Source organism: Microchirus variegatus (genome assembly GCF_963457635.1).
Source record: "Microchirus variegatus genome assembly, chromosome: 17".
Lineage (NCBI taxonomy): Eukaryota > Metazoa > Chordata > Actinopteri > Pleuronectiformes > Soleidae > Microchirus > Microchirus variegatus.
The window spans coordinates 12,774,792-12,801,416 of NC_139818.1; the positions used below are offsets into that span (position 1 = coordinate 12,774,792).

The 26,625-nt window shown below is 40.9% G+C and overlaps 1 protein-coding gene across 1 annotated transcript; it reads left to right on the forward strand.

The window, feature by feature from the left end:
• The first annotated feature begins 801 nt into the window (after positions 1–801).
• Positions 802–26,625, forward strand: lhpp (phospholysine phosphohistidine inorganic pyrophosphate phosphatase). The gene is made up of 7 exons (XM_083904034.1): positions 802–933; positions 1,695–1,882; positions 2,467–2,620; positions 3,100–3,163; positions 3,287–3,379; positions 5,100–5,191; positions 25,587–26,625. Exons 1-7 carry the CDS (start codon positions 803–805, stop codon positions 25,681–25,683), a joined length of 819 nt encoding a protein of 272 aa, XP_083760160.1. The 5' UTR covers position 802; the 3' UTR covers positions 25,684–26,625.

Genomic DNA, 26,625 nt, shown 5'->3' on the forward strand with positions numbered 1-26,625 from the left:
TTCTATTAATTTTCTCATGTCTAATTTTATGTTTTCATATTTAATTTTATTTTGCTTATTATTGATTATTCTTCCTATTCATAGTTAGTTTTAGGGATGTATAAGTATGTAAGTATTATTTATAAATATTATGTTTATAAGTGTTTCTGTTTAGTCAGAATGGGCAATATTATCTTCGCAATAATATTGGTGACCATGTTTCATAAAATGCCAAAATAAAAATAAGTGTGTTTTCCTCTAGAATGATGTATAGTTCACAATAACAAACAATGTTGTGTAGGTGCAAATGTCTGCGCATGCCAGTGACTTGTAGAGCATCACATATTATTCGTCCATTATATTTATACCAGATTGATTGTAAAAGAGAAAATTAGCTAATCATATCCACTAAACTAAAAATCATAGACATCATAGTTTGGCCATCTCTTGCACTGATTTCAGCTTTGGTCATAGGGTTACTTTAGTCAACCTCTAATCGTCATCACCGATTTAATTGAAAAACATTATTTGTTTCTTTTGTGGTTTGTTTCAGAAAAACTGTTTTTTTACGCATGTTTAACTGCTATTTTATTGTGCAAACAATTTATATAACTGCAGCAAATCTACTTAAATCATAACATGGGTGTGAGTCGTCTCACATCTCACAGTGCCTTTAACAGAATACAAAAACTAGACAACATTTCTACTACTCTTTTCTCTATGTTTCATGTGGAACCAAAGGCTATGAGACAAATGTGGCTACAGTTTTGACAGCGCTGTTATTGCTTACGTCACGCGCATGCGCTCTGAGTTCCACGTCGCCATGGCTGACGGAGGCTGGCCAGACTGTGCGAAGAGTTTGAAAGGTGTTGTGCTGGACTTGTGTGGCGTCTTGTATGACAGCGGGGAGGGCGACGGCGTGGCTATACCCGGCTCCATTGAAGCCGTGCAAAGGTGAGTGAATTAACGTTGTTGGAGCATTTTAACAGGTTGCATGGTGGAGCCTGTGTGTGTGTGTGTGTGTTTGCGTGGAGCAAAGTACGTTCGCCTGGTTATTCACTCCTGAAGCGTCTTCTTATACATGTTTAAAAACACTTTATATTAAAATTTTGATAAAATTGATACAATAAATATTCAATTTAAATTATTTGAAGCCCTGTGAAAACAGTGGTTTGCTCAGTGACTTCGTGCTGTATTTAAGCCTCCCACCGCTAGTTGGCAGTAGGCTCCGCCCCCTCCTTCTAGCTCCAGTATTTCCGTTAGAGCGTGGCGATATGGCCATTAAACACGCTCATGATGAAAAAGTTTGAAATAAATCTATAAATAATTGAAAATATATGGAATAGTTAAAGATTCAGCAGTTCATTGTAGTTCAAAACGTATGTACAACAAAACAATTGTTTAGCCAGAAACATTTGACTTGCTAGGACCAAAATCATTCAAAATAATAATGTGTCATGTCTCAAAATTATATTGATGTGTGTTAAAAACTTTATTATGTTGATTTTGTAGAAAATAACGTTGTAATGTGTTAATTATTTATTGTCCAGCCAGCCCTAATCACAGTATATTACACAATATATCATGTATATATCAAAGGATTCTTGATAATACATGGTCCTAATGTCATATATCAATTTTCATAACAGTCACTATGTCAGTTTCTCTGTGCTGCCAAAAGCTGTGATCCTCACTCAGAACCTCTTCTCATAAAGGCTCAAGACGTCCAATCTGCAGCTTCGCTTCTGCACCAACGAGACCCAGGCCACCAGAGAGAAGTTTGTGGCCAAGCTGCAGAGGCTGGGCTTTGACATTTCTGTGTCTGAGGTCTTCTCTCCTTCGCCTGCAGCAGTAGCAGTGCTTAAGCAGAGAGGTTTACGGCCTCACCTGCTGGTTTATGATGGTAAGGATTGTCTCAATTGTCAAAAGTCACGACACTATTAAGACAGTACCTCAGGGTTTTTACCCTGCACCTCAGTGGGTGTAAAAACATAAAGCTGTATTTCAGGGCAAATGCGATCATGTCATTATTATTTCACTATATTGGAAATACTAAGAGGTGGTCCAGTGGTCCAATAACCGGTTTACATTACTACAAATAGCTTATATTGGAACCTATTACAACAAAACATAAGTACATTCTTTGTTTTATAATTAATTAATAATAATGACTGGCCTGTATTTCTCAGCGTATTCATTTGGAATGGTCTTTGTACAGCACCATAAACATACAAATTAAACACTATGGCATAATGGTAAAGATAAATCTAATTTATTACATAACTGGATTATGTCTAAAATAAACAAGAATGTACAGACCTTCTCTGACTTCACCTTGAAATGATGGAAAAGTTTTTCTCTGTCCAGGTGAGCATAAGTAACACCAATCACACCTACATTTTGACGACAGGTGAAGTGGATTGCTCAAACCTGTGACTCTCCCTCAACCTGTTCTCCTTGTCCACCTTCTGTGTGTTCACTCTGCAGGAGTTCTCCCCGAGTTTGACAGTGTTGACCAGACCAACCCAAACTGTGTGGTCATTGGAGATGCAGCTGAAAACTTCACCTACCAGAACTTGAATGAGGCATTCAGGGTCCTAATGGGCCTGGAAAAGCCAGTGCTGTTGTCTCTGGGCAGAGGGTAAATAAATATTTGTCCTCGGTATATCACCAATTCAAACAATCAAGACATTGTTAAATTAACACAATGAACGATGTGCTCTCTGTGTCCCCAATACATTCAATAAGTCGCAATATATGTGTTGTCGTAACGTGCATTTGTTGACAAGCCAGTGATATTGGTGAACTCTGTAGCACAACAAGAAATAATACATAAAAACTGTAATGCTTAAGAAGGCATAGCTTGCATTTTTAAACTGATTATATGACCTATTATTCATTGTATGCACATTGTTTGAATCATTTGATTTGTGGACGAGACGACGAGATGAATTCAAGAACACAGCTGTAAAGTATATTGTTGTATAGTTCTTTTTGTGGCACAGTAATAATCTTGGAGACATTATTCGAAGGGTGAAATCCTTCATTGTGTCCCTTTAACTGTGCCGTATCTTCACATCGCCGGACAAACTATCTGTGCTCTTTTCATACGTTTTGTAGGAGATACTACAAGGAGACGGATGGTTTAAAACTAGATGTTGGGGTTTACATGAAGGCTCTGGAGGTACAGTGCTGTAGGTGCATATTGTGCATTGATATGTTCAATAAGAAGAAATAACAGCAGTTGTTTCTGTACTTGTGAAGAACCCTGACTAATCCAAGATATCTTTGTTTTAATTCTCTTCAGTATGCCTGTGATTTAGAGGCTGAAGTCATTGGAAAGCCTTCCTCAATGTTCTTCCAGAGTGTCCTCGGTGACATGGGCCTTCAGCCTCATGAGGTATGTTTGAAGAAGCTGTTCATGTTTATACATCAGGATTATTCAGTTACAAACTCATTTGAGCTGCATTTTCAAACCAAGAAATTTAGCTGGGCAGACATTTCCTGCAGCAGGTGAGGACACATTTTTAAAACAGTGCATTAAAAATATAATAAAAGAACTAGCAGTCATACTTGTCTTTGTGCACCTCAAAATGCATAAAAAAGTGCACAGTATTAGCTTTGACTACTTTAAACTCGGGTACATCGCAGAGTGCGTGAAATCACAAGGGTGCACAATATTATCATTTGTTGCTTTTTGAAATAATGTAAACGTATGTCACATACGACCCATAAACATCTCACAGTGCCTTTAACAGAAAAGTAGTATGTCGGAATCTTTGAGGGACAGTGAACAGTGTTTCTCCAGTTAAAGAACAGGGAAACTAGGGACAAATCTATTGATACTTCAGCCTCTCTCCTCGCATCAGAAGCCAGATTCCTATCACAGAGCAAACAACTCGGCTACAGTTAGAAAATTCAATGTATTGATGACACTCCTGTTGTGAGTCAGGAGCTTGTAGGAGCTTGTTGGAACTCAGACTTTCTCCCGAACGAACCCTACTCCCCTTCTTGTTTGCGTTACTGATCTGTGGATCATTCACTACTGTGGAATAAGGAAACCTGGTGAGAGGAGAGAACGGCTGAGCAGTTTGAGAAAAAAGAAACTTGAGGAGAAGGTTACAGCACACTGAAATCTATCTGCCAGGTGCTGATGAACCTCAGGATGAGATCAGGACTAACTAAGTAGAAGGCATAACTAATGGCACTGAAGGCAATATAAATGTGCTTTTTCAGGGGGTTTTAAACATTGCAGGAATCACAGAGGTCAAATTAACTTCAGGTTAATGGCCAAGCTAAACCCAAAAAAGTATATCTTTGAATAGTATTCCATAAATTATTCTTAAACAATGTAAAGATATATTGCATTATATCTTGTATAATACCATGCATACAAGTGTTAAAGGTCCAGTGTGTAACTTTTTCAAGGTTTTATTGGCAGATATTGAATAAACTACCCATAAATATGTTTGTATAAATGTATAATTACTTTTTTAAAGTGTTTTGACTTGAAATGAGCCTTTTATATATACTTTTGACAGGTGTCTTGCCTAATGGAAGTAACCAGCAGCAGAAGCTTACACACTGGGCCTTTAGGTTAATTTATACATCAACATTAGATATATTTACACAGGTTTTTCAGTTAAAAGTTTTTTTCTGACAAAAGATGTTCAAGATCTGGGGTCTTGTTTTATCTGATGAATGTTGTTTGTGTAACATAAATGAGTGTTTTTCAATCAGGTTTCCTGACAGTGATACTGGGAATATCTCAGAGACGGACACAATTAATTTGACTATTTTATTATGGCATTTGAAGGTTATATTGCAAGAATTTATAATAAACATTGACCTAGAGGCAGAGAGTTTATTGAAGCGGTTGGATGAAACAAAACATTCAGCTTAAATATAATTTATAACTGTTATTTGGGTCGCATTTGTGATGTTTTAGTCTGAATTGTGTTCTGTTCATATTTTTAGTATTTTGCTGGTGGTCATTGTTTTCCTCTGCTTTTCTGTTATATATAAACTATGCTATAAGTGCACAATTAGGCTTAATTCAGTGCTCATGTTAATTTTTTTTTTTTACTCTCTTTCTTATTCAACGTTCTCCTCTCCTGCAGACTTTAATGATTGGGGACGATTTAGTGAATGATGTCGGTGGAGCCCAGCACTGTGGTATGAAAGGTGTACAAGTCCGGACTGGCAAATACAGGTCAGTGATCGAGTGACATAGTGAACTTAAGTTTCCTTGCCACAGTCCAAACTAAACATGACCCTTTATTGGCTGCTGCTGGTGTTGTTGCTCAGTCAAACTGGCATTTATCTTGTTTTTTGAAAAGATAGCTTCATGATTTATGCACTAAAATAAAGAAATACCTACATTCAAATTATGTTTTTCTGCTTTAAAAAAGGTGTAGTACCTGTGAAGTAATCAAAACAAGAAATAGTTTTACAGTGTCCCATATTTTTGAATATACTGCTCTATGAGGCTGGGGTAATCATGTTCAGCGAAATAAATCTGTTCGTCTTATTGTCACAAGAGGGCGCCCTTACGCCAGCGCTGGGAGATAAACCGTCCTCTGTAACATGAGGCTTCCTGTGAACCAACCAACCTCATTCTTGTCCTCCAGATTTGTTTATTTGATTGAGAATATGTCAAAATGTCTTGATTCACTCCACATGTCCAATGGCCACAACTTGTTTTGTCACCACAGGATTTACGATTCCGAAATATCGAGGATTTACTGTGGCGCCTTTCTCATGCCGTAACTGTAATTACAAAAACATATGTCTGATCATTTTAGAAGATGGACTGTATGTATGTAGTAGTTATGGCATGGCAAAAAAACAGAAACATGATGGGAAGTAGGAGGAGGACGCTGTAACAGAGCTGCACATTACATCATCTTTTCATGTGAGTTCAGAGTCATAGTTTAAAAGGTGTTTTTTCCTTGTGGAATGTGACCCCACCCTTAGTTTAATATGTGCACTTATGTGTAATATTTAAAGAAAGTAGAGTGGAAAACTGAAACTTGTTTTTATTTTACATTTTAGTTCTGGTCTTCATTTTAAACACATCACCCCTTAATGTGAAGCAGTAATAGAGCAGCCATTAAGACTTGTGACCTAAAGTGCAACATTTCGTTGAAATTTGGCAGAAACTGAAGATAACATACATTTTCTTGTTTTTTATGTGTGTAAAATCACCCGATAGTATGAATTGTTAAATTTCATTACCTCAGAATGAGCCCGACAGAGGCGGCCATTTTGGATCACTGTGTATTTACAATAGCCCATAATGGACAAACTAAACATTTTAGCAGTTTTGATTCTAAATGAAGGCTACATAGGTTCTCCAAATGCTCTTGGAATGGAAGGGTGAGGTGAGGCTGCAACATTACCAATAAACTTAGCCCTTTAACACTGAGCCTATCGCAGAAGACACGGTTGCACAAGCCAACTTTACATCACCGTAATTACGCAGCAGTTTGTGCTATCTGAAAAATTCCAGCGATTACTGAAAACTGAAAAGTTGCACAGAAGTTGCTCATGTGCAACTACAGAGTTGTACCTTTGGGAAATAGTAAATTGTAAATTCTGGAAAATGGACAAAACCACTTACTCACAGGACATTTTCTGGCCCTTTTACGGTTAAATAAGCAAAAAAAAAAAGTCCAGACGGACATTTTGAGGCTTAGGTGTTAAAGGGTTAACTTATTGGTTTCAATACCACCACGCTGTGTTTTAATGACATTTTTGTTTGCAGTGGTGTACAGTCAAGTGTAAACTGCTAAACGAGTAACGCTTTGTGACTTTAGGTCTGGGAATGTAGTGCATTACATCACATTTTCTGATATTGTTCTATGTGTTACAAATACACAAGTGATAGGAAATGAAGCTGTATACATTGAAGATACTACTGTTTAACTGGTTTTAATGGTGCTTAATGGATCAAAATGGCTGCTTTTGTCCTTTTTCCATTCTCCATTCAGAAGTGTGATGACTTCTAAGAGCAATATTAGGACAGAGACATGATTGATTGTGTCCGACTATCTCTGTCGGTCAGTTTGGCCTCAGAACACTGATTAGTCTGGAGAGTCTCGTACCTGCTGACCTGCTCCACTGCTGTGCATTGGCATGCAGGTTTTTGGTCATGTGATGCGAGAACGCTGAGTAATCTGCTTGAGCATCAGTCAGCTTTAATCCTGTGCTAAGAGCACAGTCACACACTGTACAACCTGTCCTCTGTTTGAATTGACATGTGTGCATTTGTTCTACTTCCCAGTGTTTCTGTGTGTTACTGTCACGTCCATGCATGCTTGTGAGACATTGTCTGCATAGAAGGCTGAATGTTATTTGTGTATTTGTTGCTGAATCCATTCGGTTTATGTGACACTTCACTTCCTTTCCCAGCAGTTCGTTCACTTCAGCTCCAGTTTGCTGACAGACTGAACTGAACACTGGATAAAGTAGATAAAATGATTTGTTTCTGTTTGTTTGAATGAGAGACAATTTGTTAGTAGTTGGAGTAGTGGACCACAGAAGACCACATTTGGAATCAGTGTAAAGTTACATGGCGTGCTGTGTTCCTGCTGTGGTGGTCTAGATTTATGGACTGTGACGTGCATGGGGTTTGAATTGTGAAAACACATGATTAAAGCAGTGGTTATTATGCAAAAAAAAACAAAAAACAGTTTTATGAATAGTAAATTGGCACACAGGGCCATTGTGCTATATTAAGAATTGCTTTCAATGTTTTGAGGCAAAACGGTCACATTTGTGTGAATAGATTTATTCCTCTAATCATCAGCCAGTTACAGGAAGTACAAGTACACAAAAGTGTGTCAAATCAGAAGTTGTGGCTCTAAAGTGAGCTGTCATTTTCTTGATAAACACCTCGACACCTCGTAATATCCCAGATACTTCATCAGACTTGGAGTGCGCACATTCTGTGAGAGCGAAAAAGGCAAAAAAAAACAAACAGTGACATTAGAGCAGTGTTACTGTGGGACTGTGGGAGTTGGGGAGACGTGAGATTTAGCATTGTTTAGCCAAACGGGCCCAGTGAACCCAGGCTTGCTGGGAGTAGCTATAAACCCACAGTCAGATCTATGAAAACACAGCTGTTTCCAAGTCAACCAGATGCTGCGCAGGCCTCCAGTTCCCATCACGCCTGGAAAAGAGACTTCTTCAAATACCTCAGGCCCGGTGACAAGGAAGGAAGGGGAGAAGACACAAATCATGGCCAAATCTAATCATATCAGCTTACTTTTGACTTCTGTTTCTCAGCGAGGAAGTCTGCATTAGACCTGGGATTCTTTACCTTGTATTGTTCTTATTTTTTGCATGTAGTTCACTGCCTGCTGTTTTACATTGCACATTCTCAGTAAGTGACAACCTATAGCAACCAAGAGTTGGAAAATATGCTGTTTTCATTTATCAGATTTATTACTTTCATAATGAGGTTGTCAGGCTTTGGGCACATACTATAATCACGTTCATGGATTTGAGGTATTAGTGCTCTCTCTACTTTTTTTTTTAAAAGTTATAAAACTTAAAACAGTGCTTAGTGTGTCATTGTGTTGGTTGCAGACTCAGTCTAAGACAAAGTGCCATTACAGAGCCTGCAACTCACTGCTGTAAAGAGTATAGGTATAATATAGAGGTCATTTAAACAGGGTGGTGTTCTGCTAGCAGTAAAGCCTTTCTTTGTTTTTAAATCACAAGCGTAAGTTAGCAGACCATTCTCGGGGGAGCCAGAGAACCCTTTATTCTTTAATGTAGAACAGGTTTGCAAAGAGGGGCCTACCACTAAAAAAGTGGTTGGAAATTAGACTGAGTGGTGAGAACCGACTGCTGATGTTAGTCATCTGCATGAGAATAATCTGCCGACACTGCACCAGTCTGCTCCAACTCCTGTTGGCTCTGTAGCGTTGAGTGTAGTCACAACAGTACAGCTGCATGTCAAACCTCAAACACTTTAATGCAGAATTGTGTATATAACAGTATCGGCAGCTACTGCATGTAGAAAATCAACACCAGGTGTGTGAGGGTTCTAAAGGTTGCTTAAAGGTCCAGTGTGTGTGTGTGACATTTAGAGATTTTATGATCAGAAGCTGAATTTCATAGCCTTGGGTTCATTTGGTTAAGTGTATAACTAAAAAAAAAAGATTTGGTTTCTGTAACCCGAGAATTAGAATTAATATGTACTATAGCCAAGGGCCTTGCTCTACTGTCATTTGTGCCACAATATTTGTACAGGAAGACCAAATATATATAAAAAGAAAAAAACAACCAAAGAGTGTGTACTATGCAAACAAAGGAGAATGACATCCTCTCTGCTATATGAAGGCCACCGTAGTTAAAATAGACAGTGGGACAGTTGTGCAAATTTTTTGGAGAAAAAAAAACACACATGAGCATTGTTTTTTGATGGGGATTGCTGTCATCATTGTATCCGCTATCTGTTGCACATATTTAAAGGGGACATATTATGCAAAATCTTTTTAATCATTGAAATCCTTATATTTGGGACACTGGAGGCCCTATCAGTCGGAAAAGTGTGAAGAAACATGACTCAGTCATGTTTTTGTGTCCTACTCAGTCTAAGTATAGGAGATAAAACACACGATGTTGACCGCCCTCACTGGGCCGTCACAATGTGTTAAATTTCTTGAATTGGTGTCTCGTGGAGCTCCGCTTTGTATGTCCAACACGCGAGAGTGCTAGAGAGGGCAACGGTATCCGAAAACCAGAAGTCCACGAAGTCTGCAAAAAGTTCTATTCTTGGTTCCACAGTGCAGCACAGAGTTCTACACAAACTTGTTGTATATGACAGCAATGTGCCTTCTAGAGCCTGCAAATTATCACTTTTCCAAACTGCTGTTAGCTCCAAGTAGCCTCTGTGGCTGATGTCATTTCCTGTCCCCTAAGTTATATTGTACTTTTTTTTTTAAGGTGGACCTAAAGAGATACTACTAAACCAAGCGTTCTGAACAGGGCTGTTTTGGCAGGGTGATTGTGGTGCTTCATCCTTATGGTATTTTGACCAAAGCATGTCACAGACATGTTCATTAGGACACCAGGGAACTTGTTTAACTTGGAGAAATAGGGTATGTCCCCTTTAACAAATATCACTTTTAACTCCGTGTTTTTGTTGTGATATACATTACCAGTGACTGACACTAACAGTTCTCAGGTGAAGACTATGTTGTCCCTGTTCTCCCGGTGCTGTCTCTCCTGTATGTTGTCCTTTATGCACAGTTCACCCCTGTGGTTTGTGGCCTCCACTCATCCTGTGTTCTTTGTTTCTGTTCTCTTATCAAGGAACTGTCTCAGCTCTGTCGTGTCGTAGAAGCCTCCTAAAGGCAGGTTCCCATCAAGCTGTTCCTTCATGCACTATTTATACTCACTTTAATTGCTTCTGCGACAGCTGACAGAATGTTTCTGAAGCTTTGAACCTTGGAATGCTGCCTTTACCTCTCAGACTGCGATAATCAAGGTAGTTTTTATAATTCTGCTGAGAAGGAAACAGTTGTGGTGTATCAGATACCAACACAGTATTGATGGAGTGGTTTTGAGCGAGGGCCAGGGAGTTAAAGGAAACCCTTTGGAATCTGGCAGAGACGACACAACAAACATTTTCACACAGCAGCCATCATCTTAAAAAATGGTTTACAGTGTAAACTTCTTCCTGTGGCCGAACGCTTCGCTGCTAATGTGAGTGTTGGGAAGCTGTTTTTTTCCGAGCACACCGAGCCAGACTGAACCTCTCCAGACAGAATTAGCCCCCGATGATAAAAAACTGTGAACCACTTTAGAGAAACCGCACCCTGGTTGTGTGTCTGCAGCCGGCACAGAGGGACACAACAGGAAGTGAGCATTGCAGGGGTTCAACGGCCATGTGATTACCGTACAGATTTGTTTTCCTTCAGTGTGTCCCCCCCCACCCCCTGCACGCTATGAGTGGGTTTTAGTTCCATGCTCGCACGTTGTTTAGAAAAACATGTTGGACCGTGTTCAAGAACATTATTTTAATGCCGAATAGAAACAATACAAAGACCTTTCATAATCCATTACGCTTTTTGAGTGTTAACACATTCCAGAAATATCTCGGGTTGCAAGCATTAATTAGTTTTTATGTCTCGTTACACACCCACACACACATACAGTGAAAGCAGAGACGAGCAAACAGTTGATCCGTTTTTAATTTGCCTAATCAACTGTATTTGTGGAAGTAATGGACGTAATGGTGATTGAATCACTCGCACCTGTGTTGCCTCTGGTTTGTTGACTCTTCTGTGGAATATTTTTGCTAACCTGGAGGTATCATGACTGTCAAAACTTCACATTAGCCTGAGGAGACTGACATTAATGTCTTTTTTTTTCTACCCCCACTTTAGTGCTTGTAAATGACTTAATAGTCTAAATATTATGACATTAATTTGGCTTTGGCATGGTTGGATGCTTATTTTTGCAACTTAATTTTTCATATTAGTAAGCTGTGATAATACATAAAGGAAATTACACCCGCCGAGAACTGTGTAACATGCACACATGCACAGCTTATCATCAAAGCTGGTATTCTAATGCACTCGTGTTGTTTTGTGTACTGAATAACACCAGTTAGAACACACTGTTCTCAGCAGATGGCCCCTATGCAAATGCGTACAACTATCGCTGTAACTGCTGCTCTTATAATCAGAGTCATCAGAGGGGCTGAGGCGGACGCAGAGCGTGTGTGAAAGGTATTTGGCTTGATGCACTAGGGAAGTCGCAGACATCAGACACTTGTATCGCATGCTACAGTTCACATATGAAAGAAGATTCGTCATATCACATGGCTTTAATGAAGCCCAAAATCATTCCCATCTGATCCAATTCCAGTTCGGTGCAGAGGAATCAATCTTTGACACGTGTCTAATCCCACTTGTAAAGTTGTGAAGAGAAGGAAGGATTGTGGCCCAGGAACCTGAGTGAACACAAGAGTGAACACAAGAGTGAGCTACAGATCCCACTGGCAAAGGAATGTATGACTCGTCTTAGCAAGATGAACTCTAAATTGGTGTAGGAATAAGTGCATAAGATAAGTTTATTTAACTTCATCCAGCAAAATTTAAGACTTTAAAAACCTTTGTTTCTGTTTCTCGATCCATGACCACAACAAACTTAAAGTGAAGTGTATGCTTCAATCATTCAGGGACACACATTTCCTGTTATAGGGCCGGCCACCCCTGCTGTTTTTGGTCTATCCAAATAGAAAAAAACAACAACATAACCATGAGCTATTTTTCAACAACTCTCTGAAAGTAACAGAGCTATAAAATCTAACTTTCTTCCGAGAGTTGACTTCCATCGCTGTCTGCACTGTTCCACGGATATTCTGTTTAAATCAATGAAACCTAATGATACCTTTATTAATAATAATAATACCTTTATTTGTATAGCACATTACATACACATATATAAATGTAATCTATACACACATAATCTATAACTTAAATAAATATTAAATTGATTTATGGTGCTTACAAAGAAAGAGATAATAGGATAAAACATTTAAAGGTCACAGAGTGGTCCTGTTGCACATATAGTTATGGAGGTATACTTATATATTAACTTTTTTTATGGTCAAAAACCTCCTAGTTGCTGTAAACGAGCCGATTGAAATCCTCTTTTCTGACGCTGTTCGTAACTTTCACCCCCAGAAGACAGAGTCTTGTGATTGGCCAGTACTATTCAGCACATCCGTTCTCAGAAGCGCAGCTCCCCCCTCTGGAACAGTGGATGCACTGCTCCTCATTATAAAAACATTGCTTTAACAGTGTTTAAAAATAGCTTTGTCACGACTCCCCAGAGTCAGAAGACACTGTCGCTCGTGAAACACCTCCACAACGGACGTTATTCTTCTTCTGCGGTTCAATGTACGCAACCGGATGTGCCCGGACTAGTGCCCGGAGAAGGACGATCGGGTGTTCAGGAGAACTGCTGTTTACCTAACTATTACAGGATTTTCAGAGATCTCGCTGAACCCCGAGATTACAATAAACACAGCGATACACACCAAAAAAACAGCGTTAATAGGAACTTCCGGTTTAGGTCAGCTTTAAATGAGATAACAAAAAAAGATAAAAAATAAAAACTGTCAGTCACAGTGATTTTTAATCGCTATTTGATGCCTCTTATTCCAGTTGCTGCTTTGTATGTTTTAAACTTTGTTATCTTGTGTGCATCATGTAATATGTATGATTTTATTTGTGTAAACCACATTCAGGCTGATTACAAAATCAAAGGAATTGAAGGTCCCATATTACGCAAAATCAACTTTTTAATCATTTAAATCCTTATATATGGGACTGGATGCCCTACCAAAAGATGGCACACTCCTGTTTTTGTAGTCCTCCTCAGTCTAAGTACAGGGGATAAAACACGCGATGTTGACTTCCGCGCTCACTGGAACGTCACAAGACGCTAAATTCCTAGAATTGTTGTCTCGCGGAGCTCCACTATATAACACTCGCTAGAGTGCTGGCTAGGGCAACGACATCCAAAAACCAGAAGTCTGCAAAGTCCAAGAAAAGTTCTATTCTTGGCTCCACAGTGCAGCACAGAGTTCTACACAAACTTCCAGCCTCAGAGGATTTATCGGTCCAGTGGATACATGTTATATATGACGGCAATGCGTCTGCTAGAGCCTGCAAATGATCACTTTTCTGAATGGTAACTTCTGTTAGTTCCCTGTAATCTCTGTGGCTGATGTCATTTCCTGTCCCTGAAGTTTCGTTTTACTTTTTCTTCTTTTTTTTTTAATTACTAAACATAGCGTTGTGAACAGGGCTGTTTTGCCAGGGTGATTAAACTGCTGTGGTGCTTCATCCTTATGGTATTTTGACCAAAGCATGTCACAGACATGTTCATTAGGACACCAGGGAACTAGGTTAACTACAGAAAGATCATGTTTCCCCCGCACGGACATGACCGACCTATCTGATGTCAGTTTTCATGAACGCGACACAGCAGTGTTAGATTTATAGTTGGGCTTTTGTTCTGTGCAGAACTGTGACGCAGGGTGAGCTGTGTCCTCTGTGCACCGCTGTGGTGGCACCTTAGCTTTCAGGTCCATACTCTGTTTCAGCCCAGTTTATCTTTCAGCCTTGCACTGGTGTCCTATAGCCTCACTGGCTTAGATAATGTGAGGTTTCAGGTATGTGCCTGTCAGACTGGGAGTCTTTACATGTATAAATACATATCAAGGCCTTGCTTGTGTATTTCCCAGGTAATCTCTTTGTAAATCTTTAATTTCTATTTTTGGAACTCTCTTTTGTCGAACTGGATTCATTGCGCCAGAGCAGGTTATGCTTGAGTTGCATCTCCTCTGCACGTCTGCTCTGTTTTGACCTTTGTGAACCACACAAGACAAATGTGTAAGCATTTTAGAGCGTCTGCTACAACAGCACAGTCTCACACCCTGTCCTGTCTTGTCAGTCACTGTTCACACACTTTGTGTGCGTGTGCTTGTGTGTCTGTTGGAAGGAAATGAGGTCATTTCGTTCCCCTCCTCTTTGCAGAGGCTGTAGGCTACAGCATTTCTAAATGTGTCGTTGAGGTCTGTTTGCCTATGTGCCTTCACAGACTCCATTCACACCAGTCCAGTGGATCACACTATATGCACAACACGACCTTTGAACCAAAACAGGATCCACAGGGAACCACTTTTGTGTCCAAGTCCTCTAGATCATCAAGAGGAACTGAAATCAAAACCTGTGTGTCCTGTTTGCTTGTTTCATGGCAAAAGGCACATGAAGAGCATTTATGTAGTTGCTGTATATTTAAAGCTTTTAACAAAAAAGAAGGAATATGTTTGTCAATTGACCATATTTGTACATAATGACAAAATCAAGGTTTTCAAGGTATGAAGGATATTGCCTGGCTATTTTTTTTAAATAATATTTACATGATAATATAAGAAAACACATTTCCATTTCCCTATTTTGGAACAGATAACATAATAATGTTAAGTCTTTCATATTACGAAAAACTGGTTTTATTGGTTGGAAATCTTTCCTGTTTGCAGGCTCGCTCACACCTTGAACATTTTTGTCTCTTGAACGAGTACATTTTATGTAAAGGCTGAATGACATCAGATTATTTGTCAGGGGCAGCATTTACGATGACATGACACAACAGTCCCGCTAATTAACTTAGTGCCTAATCTATGTTTCCATCCAATTTCCATGGATTGGAAATGACAGCTTAGTGGGGAATGTAAACACAATCAATTCTGGGAATGAGTTCTTCATCCAGCCTGCACTTTTGTGCTGTTGGCACCGGACCAAACACTCCTTTGCCTTTTCTTCCCTCCTTTGGTCTTAATTTTCCTCATATTACCTTCATACGTCTGTGCTTTTTATAGACTTTTCCAGTGTAAGCGGCACAGGGCTCAGCTGTTTCCTTTTACTCTCGGAGGACAACAGCTGTGATCAAAATGATATTACAATTGCAGTATGTTACAATGGTGACCAAAATAAGAATGTTTGAAAAGACATTTGAGCATTATAATATCTAGAAATGACATGACTGATATTATATACTTTGTTGAGTAGTGTTCTTTTCCTACCTAAAATTTCTATTGAAGATAACGGATCATTTCATTTTGGTCACCTTTTAATGACATCATCCACTTAAAGGGACACTGTGTAGTATTTATGGGTTTATATAACCCAAAATCCACTTTTTATACATATTATGTGCTCCTGCATTGTCTAGTCGTTGTATAATAGTTTTTGTTTCATTTTCGTAGTGTTTCAAAAAGTCATGTAAAATAACATGGTCGCGGGCTGCGGTTGCATAGCCACTGTTAGCAGCGAGATGCCATGTTTCTACCGGAGCCTGTAAGGACAAACGCGAGAGAACAAATCAAGCGTCTCTTTATTTGTAGCGGAAGTCCCGTCTCCACTCTCTCCTCTTTGTTTGCTACGGCCGCGGTAGCTCGCCCTCTCCCTCGCCTCACGAACCTCATCTGCTGACACGGAGAAAGACAACGAGGACGGTATTTGACCGGCTGAGGATACCGTAGCGCTCAGGGAAGGGAGGGGGTGAGCAGAGCAGCAGGTCTTTGTTGTAAATTTCAGCCTCTCCTCTAGATGGCACTATTAACTACTTACTTCACCTTTAAATCGTATCTGCTATAGCAATATCACAGTGAGGAGGGAACTATTTAGTACTTATAGTTCGCCGCTGTGTTGTCTTTGTACAGTAGAACCAAACAAGTTTTGATTAAGAGACCCCTAGTTGCAGAAATGATATACTGTATATTTATGCCGCTTTTCTACAACTTACTATAGTATCTCCTAAACGTGGACAGAGTCGTCATAACATGGCTGCACGAAACTGCCACGACGTCACTTTATACGCGACACAAACTTCAGACAGTGAGAGCAGTTGCATTTGGTGTAACTGAATCATTAGAATCAGTGAATTAAAACTAATTAAAATATGGCTGAACGGGTTGTGATGTGGCTCGCGATCGCCGGCTTTAGGCAGTGCTGTCGCTAAATGCACCAGACAAATGTTAAATATTGAGATTTTAGACATTTCCTTGCTAAATGTTGGACATTAACGCAACTTTTTCGGGAGTTTCAGATGGCTTGGAACATTTTCAGGATTTTTAAGTCTTTTTAACTGATCTACAGTTCGCCATTGTTCAGTAACACCTGGCTTGGTACGTTTTCAGGATTTTTATGTCTTTTTAACTGATCTAAAGTTTGCCATTGTTCAGTTACAGCTGGCTTGGAACCTCGCCAGTAGCAGGTATTTAAAAGTTACCAGGTACCAGTTATCGCTCATGGAAAATCCCCCCAAAAACGAGCTACAACTGTATAGTGGCAAAGCGCCATTAATAACATACTGTAGTATATCCATACAGATAATAACATAGCAGGGCCCAAACTCTGAATGACTATGTCAGTAGCTGCACGAAGAGGTTAAAGAGCTTGATGAGACTCCACTGGATGCCTGAGCCTGACCTGGCATCCCTCACCACCCTGGGGTGACAGCTTCCCCTGCCTGCAGGCTCTTCTAAAGCCTGCCGTGCGTTATAAGTCAATGAGATATTAATAATTAACCAAAGGTTTTTTTTTTCCCCTCTGTGAGTCTATACTCCCACAGCGAGACAAAGGAGCCGGCCGGGCCTCGGCCACTGAGGCCCTCAACGGTGCTTTTCCTCCCACGAGACGGGAAAGAAAAGGAAAGAAAGAAAAGGACGGAGAGTGGGAGAGAATTTGTGAGAGAGCTTAAGCTCACAGATGGCAGACTGAAACATAGCACTGCCTCTTAAATACATGAACACAGGTCGTTAGCTGTTTGAATAGGGATCCAATCCGTCTTGCAATTAGGCTCCTTGGCTGGGGGGGGGTGGGACTTGGGGCTTTGCCTGATTTCTTCCTGAGCCATATTTATTCCCAGCAGCAGAGTTTGTGTGCAGTTGCACAAGAATGTTTGAATTGTCAGTATTAGAAGCAGGTGACTCAGCAGTCCCGAAATGCGAAGATGCACGCTCACAAATGAATGCTCAGCAAGCCATCACTGGCACGGCTAATGATAACATGCTGAAGAAGAGAGGGGTGTGGCTAGATTAAGGACACATGAAGCTCTGCGAATTGAGCACAACACTTGCGAAACAACCACAAATAAATAGTCTCATCACGTCACTGAAATGGCTTTTCAGTTGTGAAATATTACCTTTTAATTTTCTTAACTACCAGTGTCATACAACTCTTTTAGCGTTGCCCAAGTAAGCAGTACATAACACATTTATTATGCTGGTATAACGTTGTGGGATTTGCACTGCAAAGCTGATAAAAGAGCTGACAAGCAGAGATATAATATTTTACTCCATACATGCTCTTTTTTGTCAGAAATCATCAAAAACACTACCTAATGTGTACCTGTTCTGCACACATGCTATATTTAAAGGTGCATTATGTAATAAATCTAAAGCAACTGGCCATAAAATCCTCATAATATGCCACAGATGCTCAGGAATAATATTCATATTACTGAACTCACCCACAACAACAGTACAGCCAAAATATTTGCATTAAAAACAATCTTTTGCAGACCGCAAATCATGTTTATGTTTTGAAATTAAGTTTTGGCATGTGGCGCCACCTACCGCCGTCTATCAATCATTGCAGTCAGTAGAGTCTCAGCTCCCAAGCAACCATAGGTTGCCAGTTATGTCTGAGCTGCAATGGTGGAGGAAACGAAACCTCAACGAACTCTGTATTTTGAATTTGAGTGTAGTAACCGTTTTTGGCCACATTCCTACATGTGGCGCCTTTAAATGTGAGAAGCAACTGGCCAAATCTTGTGTAATGTTAGGTTAAAAGGAGTGACTGTTTGTTTTTTTAAATAACAGCTTCTGCCATCAGTTTATCCACATTCATTTCCTGTATTCCAGGTAGCAGTAGTTTCCCCGGAATAAGCTTAAAGTAATAAACAGACCAATGTAATGGATAAATGGTTGACATGGACGATGAATCAGTAGCAGAAACAGCATTACGTACTGATGGTCAATGAACAAAGCAATGGCACAGTTACATCATGTAACTGTAGTGTGAAATGGCATCTAATTCACTTTCACAGTAAGAACATACACTTAAGGATGTAGGAGCTCATTTGAGAGATGAAAATTGAGAATAGGGCTGCAACTAATGATTATTTTTGTTATTAATTAATCTGTCAATTACTTTCTTGATTATATCCAGATAATAGTGGAAAATGTTTACCGTCATAGGAGAGCACGGAAAAATCAAGAGACCTGGTTAAAAACACTTAAAGGATTAATTGATTATCAATGTACTTGGCGATTCATTTAGTAGATGATAAATACTACATAATACTGCAGCACTAATTGGGAAGTCAGGTAAGTGACTCTCGTATGAGGAACAGGAATGAATGGCTGCTTGAACAGGCAGAGTGATTATGGCTAATACAATATTTGAAATGGAGAGCTGCTCTGTCTGCACCATTTAGATGTAAAAGCAGCTAAAACACTTTGCAAAGGAGGCCCGTGGCTCATGTTGCGCTGTATTTGTGGTTGGGAAAGACGGAAAGTTTCCAGTGGGTGTTTTCAGTAGTTCGGGTATACACTCTTTCTGTGCCTGCCTCATTGCTCTTCGACCTGTGCTACGACCAGGGAATCCCCTTTGTGTCCTGCTGCACTGGAAAGAATCATGTCGAGCGCAAACAACCATATACACTGCAGCTGTTTGCCGATCATCATCATGACTCATCAGTAGTCAGCCTCGTTTGCATGGTAAAAAGATAACGGCTGATACGTGGCCTCGAGCTCAGCAGAGGATGTGAAGGCTCCAGCTCAGCATCTGTCATTTCTTTTGCCATAGCACACATGTGACATGGTGGTTTCCCCTGTTCAGTTAGACTGTTTTCTTTCTTTTTCGTTCCTTTTTTTTATAAGCGGCAACAGCTGCTGTTGTGTCAACCGCGTTACTGTATGTGTGCGTTTTTTGTAGTTCGGTGAAGATCAGTAAGACGGGGGGGGGGGAAGAGAAGCTGAAGAGGAAGATGATCATGATGATGATGATAAAACCAGACTGGAACATCTCAGATGGCTTGAGTTGTCTTACTTTTTTTATTTTTATGCTCTCCTTTTTACGGATCCTGATACGCCATCAATCTCTCCCATGACCTTTAGAGCCAGAGCTGTGATCACATTCTCACCCTCAAGGCCAAAACTCCTGCAACATCACGGAGCAGTAAAAAAAACACATGCGGTTCGCACCTTCTTCTTCTTCTCCTCCACCCTCCACTTGTGAGGGGAGAACGCTTTGTCTTGTGTTCGTATCTTATGTCACCCACAAGGCATGGCTGAACATAAAGGCTGTGGTTGTATTTGGGCTGTGTTCTGCTCCAGGACATGGTTATATAGTCTGCTTTAGTTTGAAAAAAAACAAAAAAACAGCTAGTGTTTTGGCTGATGGTGCCTTCCCTAGTGTGGTATGAAAAACGCACTTCCACACAATGAAGTGGGCTGAGTGTTTTTCCGTCTCTCACTGGCAGACTGACTCGTCTCCTCTCGGCGTTGTTGCAGCTCTTGTAAATATCTTTGCCCAACTTTTAAAGCCAGGTGAACATTGCAGTTTTATTCATGCAGAGGGGAGAATGACTTTAAAACTGTAGCTGTGCAGCTTTTAGATAGATAAACATATCACACAAACTATTGTCAAACAAGTTCACACAGTGCTGATAAAGCCTTTCAGTTCCACACTCTGTGTTTCTCAGCACGGTGGTGTTGAGCTCTCGTGTTGTCCAACGACGTTCCCACGCTGCACACAGGAAGTGATTTGTTTTATGTCAAGACAGATGAAGGCAAGTGCAACATTACGCTTGTAAAGTGAGATTCAACTCGATTTTATTTGTGTTCTAAATTACAACATGCATTATCTCCAGGCAGAAACTTTCACAATATTCTAGAGAGTGGAGAAACCGAACAGTTAACACAATGAGCAAGCACTCTGAGTCATATAGTACTCCAGGGTTATTTATACATGCACTAGCGTAGATTGTTTCATTTTTAATCATAGCATAATAATGATGAGAATACTCCGATTGCTAATGATGATGATGGTAATAGCCTCTCAGCTGGATCTGTTTTCTGCAGCCCAGATGACTCAAAACAGAAAGAAGGTTTTAGTTACACAGTCTAACGCTCCAAAATTCCAGGTTGTCCCCACCTGCCCCTGCTCTGCAACTGTGTGCACACAAGCGCCTACAGTCAGAGCTTTCAGATTGACACGGCAAACAAATGACGTCGCATCGTTTCTGTTCACAGAGACCAAAGAGAGGCGAAATATTATCAACATCAACAGCTGAAATCCCCAAAAGTTACCCACTGCTGCTTTAAAGATGATCTCGGTGTCATTGCTCATTTCTCGCTTCCTCCTTGTCCTCTTTTTGACACAGTTTGTCTGTTTTGCATGTGTCATGGAGACTTTCGTCAGCACATCTGCTTCAACCAGGGCACTGACTTGCAATTTAGGCCCAAATAAAATGGTGAAACCTGTTCAATGTCCCCTGAAATTAACCCAGATTGTCAGACCTACTGTTGTGTTGGCTGTCAAAAAAAGTGAGCAATTTTAAATTACTTCAGGGTTTAAATCATTTTTCCAGGAGGAATTTCGCAGTATTTTGGCTACACCCATACACTGATCAACAGTGTCAACAACAGGAATGCAGAGTTATTTCAAAGCTTCAGAGTTTCCAAAAAAGCAAACACAAGATGTGTCTGCGTGTTGAAATTCAGCTGCTGGGAAACAAGTTTCCAGCCACATTTCCCCCAAAAATGTCCCCGTCCTTCTTGCTCTGCTGTCACTGCCTTCAAACATTGTCCTGAGTATCATGTCCTGTTGTTCTCGGGCTGGACTTATCTTCTCTGCCATCATGTGTGCTGCTTTGCCTGCATGCTGTGTAAGTGTAAACTGCACGCTCAGCAGAAGTGAAGAGGTTAAGAAGACGCAGTGTTTAAACTGAATTTAGGTGTATGTGACAGTTTGGTGTCCTTCTCTATGTGCTCAGTGTTAAGCATTAACTGACGGGGAAGGTGGTGCTGCCTTTTTACAGTGAGGTCAGCTGTAGTGACTGTGAACACAACAAAGACTTCTTTTGCCTCGCGTCTGTATCATCGCTCTCTTTTCTCTTTTATGCCCAGCTGATGCTCTCACACACACACAAGTACACTCACTGCATGAGTCACTCTGATTCACTTTCACGCAGAGGAGCCAAGTCCCTTATAAAAGTGTATCACCTTGTTTTCATTCTTTCTTTGTCTGCCACTTTATCCAATCCCTGCTGACATAGCGTGATAGAGACAAGTAGTCAGTCCATCACAAGGCCAACACAACTAGACATAGACCGATATGTTTTTTTCAGGGCCGATATTGATTATTAGTAGTCAAGGAGGCCGATAACCGATATCTGGAGCCGATATTCATTTGCAGTAGAAGAGAAAATCTTGGTGTCAAAATTGCGAATTATACATGTTTATTAAACACATTTTCAGATTTGCAACATGGTAAAGGTTTGTTTTTTTTATCTGAGACAATCTTTGTTTTAAAATTCTAACAAAACGTGCTGGAAGCTGCCAGGCTCAGCAGCATGTCTTATAAAGTTAAATGAAAACTTAAACAAATAAATGGCTCCCTAAAGTTTTCTACAGGAAATAAAGTTTTCAAAAATGTCAATATAACTGAGCTTTATCTTTCGCTTAGCTTTGTTTTAAGTTCAAACAAAAACAACAAGTGCACGGAGTTCCCAGGGTCGGCAGCATCTAACTGAAATTTTAATTTTAATAAACTAGTGCAGTGCCCGTAGGAAGTGTATATGTGCTGGATGGTGTGCGTACCTTATGAAAAGTATATGTTTTGTGGAGTTGCAGACGTTGGCATGCTAAGCGGGGATTTAGCATTAGACGTTGTAGTGGTCTTAGCATGCTAAGCGGAGATGAATTCAAAAATCTTCAACTGTTCAACTAATATAGTATATAATGAAAACTATCGGGCTAGGCTATGACGCGTGTCAATACATTAACAAACATTTTTTGTTACCAGTAGGCTATTGTCTACATTATTGCAGGGTATTTCACCAATATGAAGAGAGCAGTAGGCTATTCGCGACCTGTAGAACCGCGTCCATTGTGGCCACATCTGTACTGATAATCGGTCTATCCCTACAAACAACCATACGCTCTCACACTCGTAATTTAGAGTGTCCAATGAACCCCTGCCTGTTTTTTTGGACTGTGGGAGGAAACCAAAGTACCCGGAAAAAACCCACGCACACACGGCAACTACGCTCACCACTATCCCACTGTGTGGCCTCACCATGTTTTATCGAGTTAAATATGTGACGGCCTGCGCCACTGTAGTCTCACATTACCAATAAAATCTAATCATTTCCTCCTTGGCTGTGACCTACATCCCCCAAAAAATGTCATCATTTTGACTTATGTTTCTCACAGAGAAACAAACAAACTCAGCTGAAAACATAACCTCCCACGGGGAGGTAATAAATGTCCAGCTTTTATAACCTGGAAAAACCTAAAAAAAAAATGCATATCGACAGTTGCCAGATTTCCCGCGGTGACATCTTTACTATGGTAATCCATCCAAAGTTCTCCACTGCCTCTGAAGTTCTCTGCCCACTCACAAACCTTCTGATCATTTACCAACTTTCCTGGTGACTTTTTTTTTTTGAAGGTCTTTCAACGACGTGGTGGCAGCTGTTCTGAAGTAAAGTTTTGGCTCCTACCAACGTTCTACCTCATAAGTGACCTCATCCCTGTGTCTGAGGGCGCTGTAGCGTCCATGAGGCTCATGGACCAAACCTGCAGTATCTCTTCACGTGTATCGATAGTGTGTTGACCTGAAGGACATGCGGCGAGCTGTCTATTACCTCATCAGTAACCAGAGCTGCGGTGTGCTGAATTTTGCATGGTCACATTGACCTGGTTACTCGTACATTATTCATGGGAAACGGGAGGAAAGCGGCTAAATGAATATGCCGCACACATGCCTGCGCATCCAAAGTGCTGAGGCAGGAGGAGATTCACAGGTGCATCAGGTCGGAGAGACGATGCGTTCGATGTGCCGTTTGCAGCTCTGTTTGAAACCTAAGAGCCCTGTGACTAACTCGCTTGTGTGTGTGTGTATGTGTGTGTTCCGTGTCTGTGTGAGCTTGTGTGAACTCAATCAGTCCTCGGGCAGAAAAGGGTGCGGGAGTAATCCAGCACAGGAGACATAACACCTCAACCATTAGCAGACCAGCTCATGTAACCCAAGCACTGGCGGCTGACAGACATGCGTAAACATATGGCACTGCTTTGCCTGCATTCAGTGCAGCTTCAGTATTCAGCACCTCTCTCCTCCACCGCCCCTCCCTGCCCACAGGCCTCTTCTTTCTGTCGCTACACTTGGGCGGCTCACAAATATTTGCCACGGTCCTCTGCGAGCTCTCAGAGGGCAGGATTAATGGTGGTGTGTGCCGCGCACCCTGAGCCAGACAAAGCCTCCCCATCTGGAGCACCAACCCCGTGACTTGGGGGGGAACAGAGGCAGCACACAGAGCCTGGTCAAGGCAGCCCACAGAGGGAGGATCTATAGGCACCACTTCATAAATGAGCAGGAAAAGAAGTCCTGTGCAGTCCTGCAGATGAATGAAGGGGGCGTCTCCTTCTTTTGATGTAATGGGGAGGAAAAGGGTCCTGCGTGTTGGCCTGGGCCTGGTGCCACACCAAATAGATCAGATTTCCCTTACCAGCTGATTAAACAGCCATATCTGTATCCATCACTGGGCACAAAGCCAAACTATAGCAACAGCAAGAGTTGGTTGGTTAGGACTGGACAGTACCTCCAACAGACTTTCCTCTATTTAACATATTTAGGGATTTGGTCAGTGGTTCCTGGTTGTATTTTTGGTCTGTGATTCTTGGTAATGTTCCTTCATTTGGGTTTTTTGAATGCCGTTAATGCTATGGCCGACTCACACGTAGTCAGTGGAGGGCGGCGTCAGCCGAAACACTTGTAATTCACATTGAATGGAGTTGTGTCAAGCGTTGCCAAACTGCTTTGTGGATCCGTTGTTATGCTCTGCTTGCATTATGTGCGGCAGAAGCTGAGACTTTGTTCAACTTTCCATGCGGCAGCACGAGCTTCAGCCAATCAAATCACGTCCACGCGCTTAGCAAAAACACTTCACAGCTCACACGGAGCTCTTGGACCACGTTGTTGCCTCCATGTTTGTTGTCTGACAAAGTGCTAAACGTGCTAAAACTCGTAGTTTCATAATGTGTACATTTAATATTGTCCACTATTATATTATGTCCTGGAGCAGGTTTGTGCTGTGGTGGTTAATAGTGTTTTTAATGTGTGTGTGAATGGTTGGTTGTTTCTGTGACCAGGTGAAGACCCTCAAAGAATCCATGGGAATAGATATAAATTTTAATGAATTATTGAATTATACATCCAATTGTTGAGAACGATACTTAAGATACTAACCTTTACCACCTAATTATCATGTTTTCACAAGTAACAGTTCTCATTAAAGTCCTCATATAATCGTCTACATAATACAGTGTGTGTGTGTGATCGCTTTAGATAAGGAGAGAAAACATCACGTCCCTGCAGGGGCTTTTGTTAAGCAGCTGCTCTGAAGTGTGTAGATAACATCACAGCAAATAATTCACCGGGGAAAGTTTTAAGTCTATTTCTGTTGATCATAAGTGAGTTTTAATGAAAAATAATAATACTTCTGAGAGGATACAGAGACTATTTATCATTACAGTCCCTCCCTTTAACGTGAGCTGTCATGTACTTCTGTGTATACTTCGCCTTTCCTGCATCGCCTCAGACCATCACGTCCTCCTCTGTTCCAGTGAAGACGCTCAGTATTGTGAATGCGGCCGATAGCATCAAACTGCAGGGCCCTTCGTGTTTACTGACCCTTCTGTATAGACTCTGTTTCTTCCTGTTTCTTCCTGCGTTGCGTGTCCTTAAGTGTGGGCCCTTTTTTTCTGCCGTTTCCTCCCTCAGGCCCAGCGATGAGAGGCACCCGACGGTGACGGCTGACGGCACTGTGGACAATCTGGCCCAGGCTGTGGACATGATCCTCGCTCAGAGGGGCCACTGAGGACAAGGCAGGGGACGCCAGGAATGCTCCACTTACTGTGGCAGTGCGTGATGCAGGCTTGTGACTGGTAGTGCTGTGTTCTCATGGTTTGAATTTGTGGCGTGAAGGTTACGCAATTAAAAGTGTGTCAAAAACACGACAACAAAAGTTTGGGGTCACTTAGAAATGTCCTTATTTTTGAAGGAAAAGCACTTTTTTTCAAACGAATATAATATTAAATGAATCAGAAATACACTTTATACATTGTTAATGTGGTAAACGACTATTCTAGCTGCAAACGTCTGTTTTTTTACGTTTATGTACATGGTGTACAGGTGTATAGAAGCCCATTTCCAGCAGCCATCTCTCCAGTGTTCTAATGGTACATTGTGTTTGCTAATCGCGTTAGAAGGCTATTGGATGATTAGAAAACCGTTGTGCAATAATGTTAGCACAGCTTTTGATTAATAAAAGTGTGACTTTTAATGGAAATCACACAAAAAAAAAGTATAGGTGACCCCACACTTTTGAATGGTACCGTATATGACGCTGTAGTTGTCCCAACTCCTCGGACATTTGCAGAAGTGTGACCCAGAGGGATAGAGTTGAACCCTGTGGAGCTGCAACTGCGCGTTTGTTAGTACACGACTGGCATAGATAAGATACCACAAGCTGACATGGCTGTGTCTGTAACCAGCTGCTGAGTGACAGTTGTAAGGGAAAGTAAAGCTGTGTGTCGCTGAGACTTTGCCAATGCTGCTCTGTGAGATTCCTGTTGGAGCGACTGCACACATACAGTCGATACTGTGAAATGAAGCTGTTTTCCATAACATTTAACATGCTGTTTTTATTGTATCCACCCTGTTGTATGTAGAAAAGGCTGTTGACACTCACTCCACATGCACAGTCCTAATAGAGTAGCAGGGAGTTGTCAGCAATGTGACTAATATAAATAAAGCTATT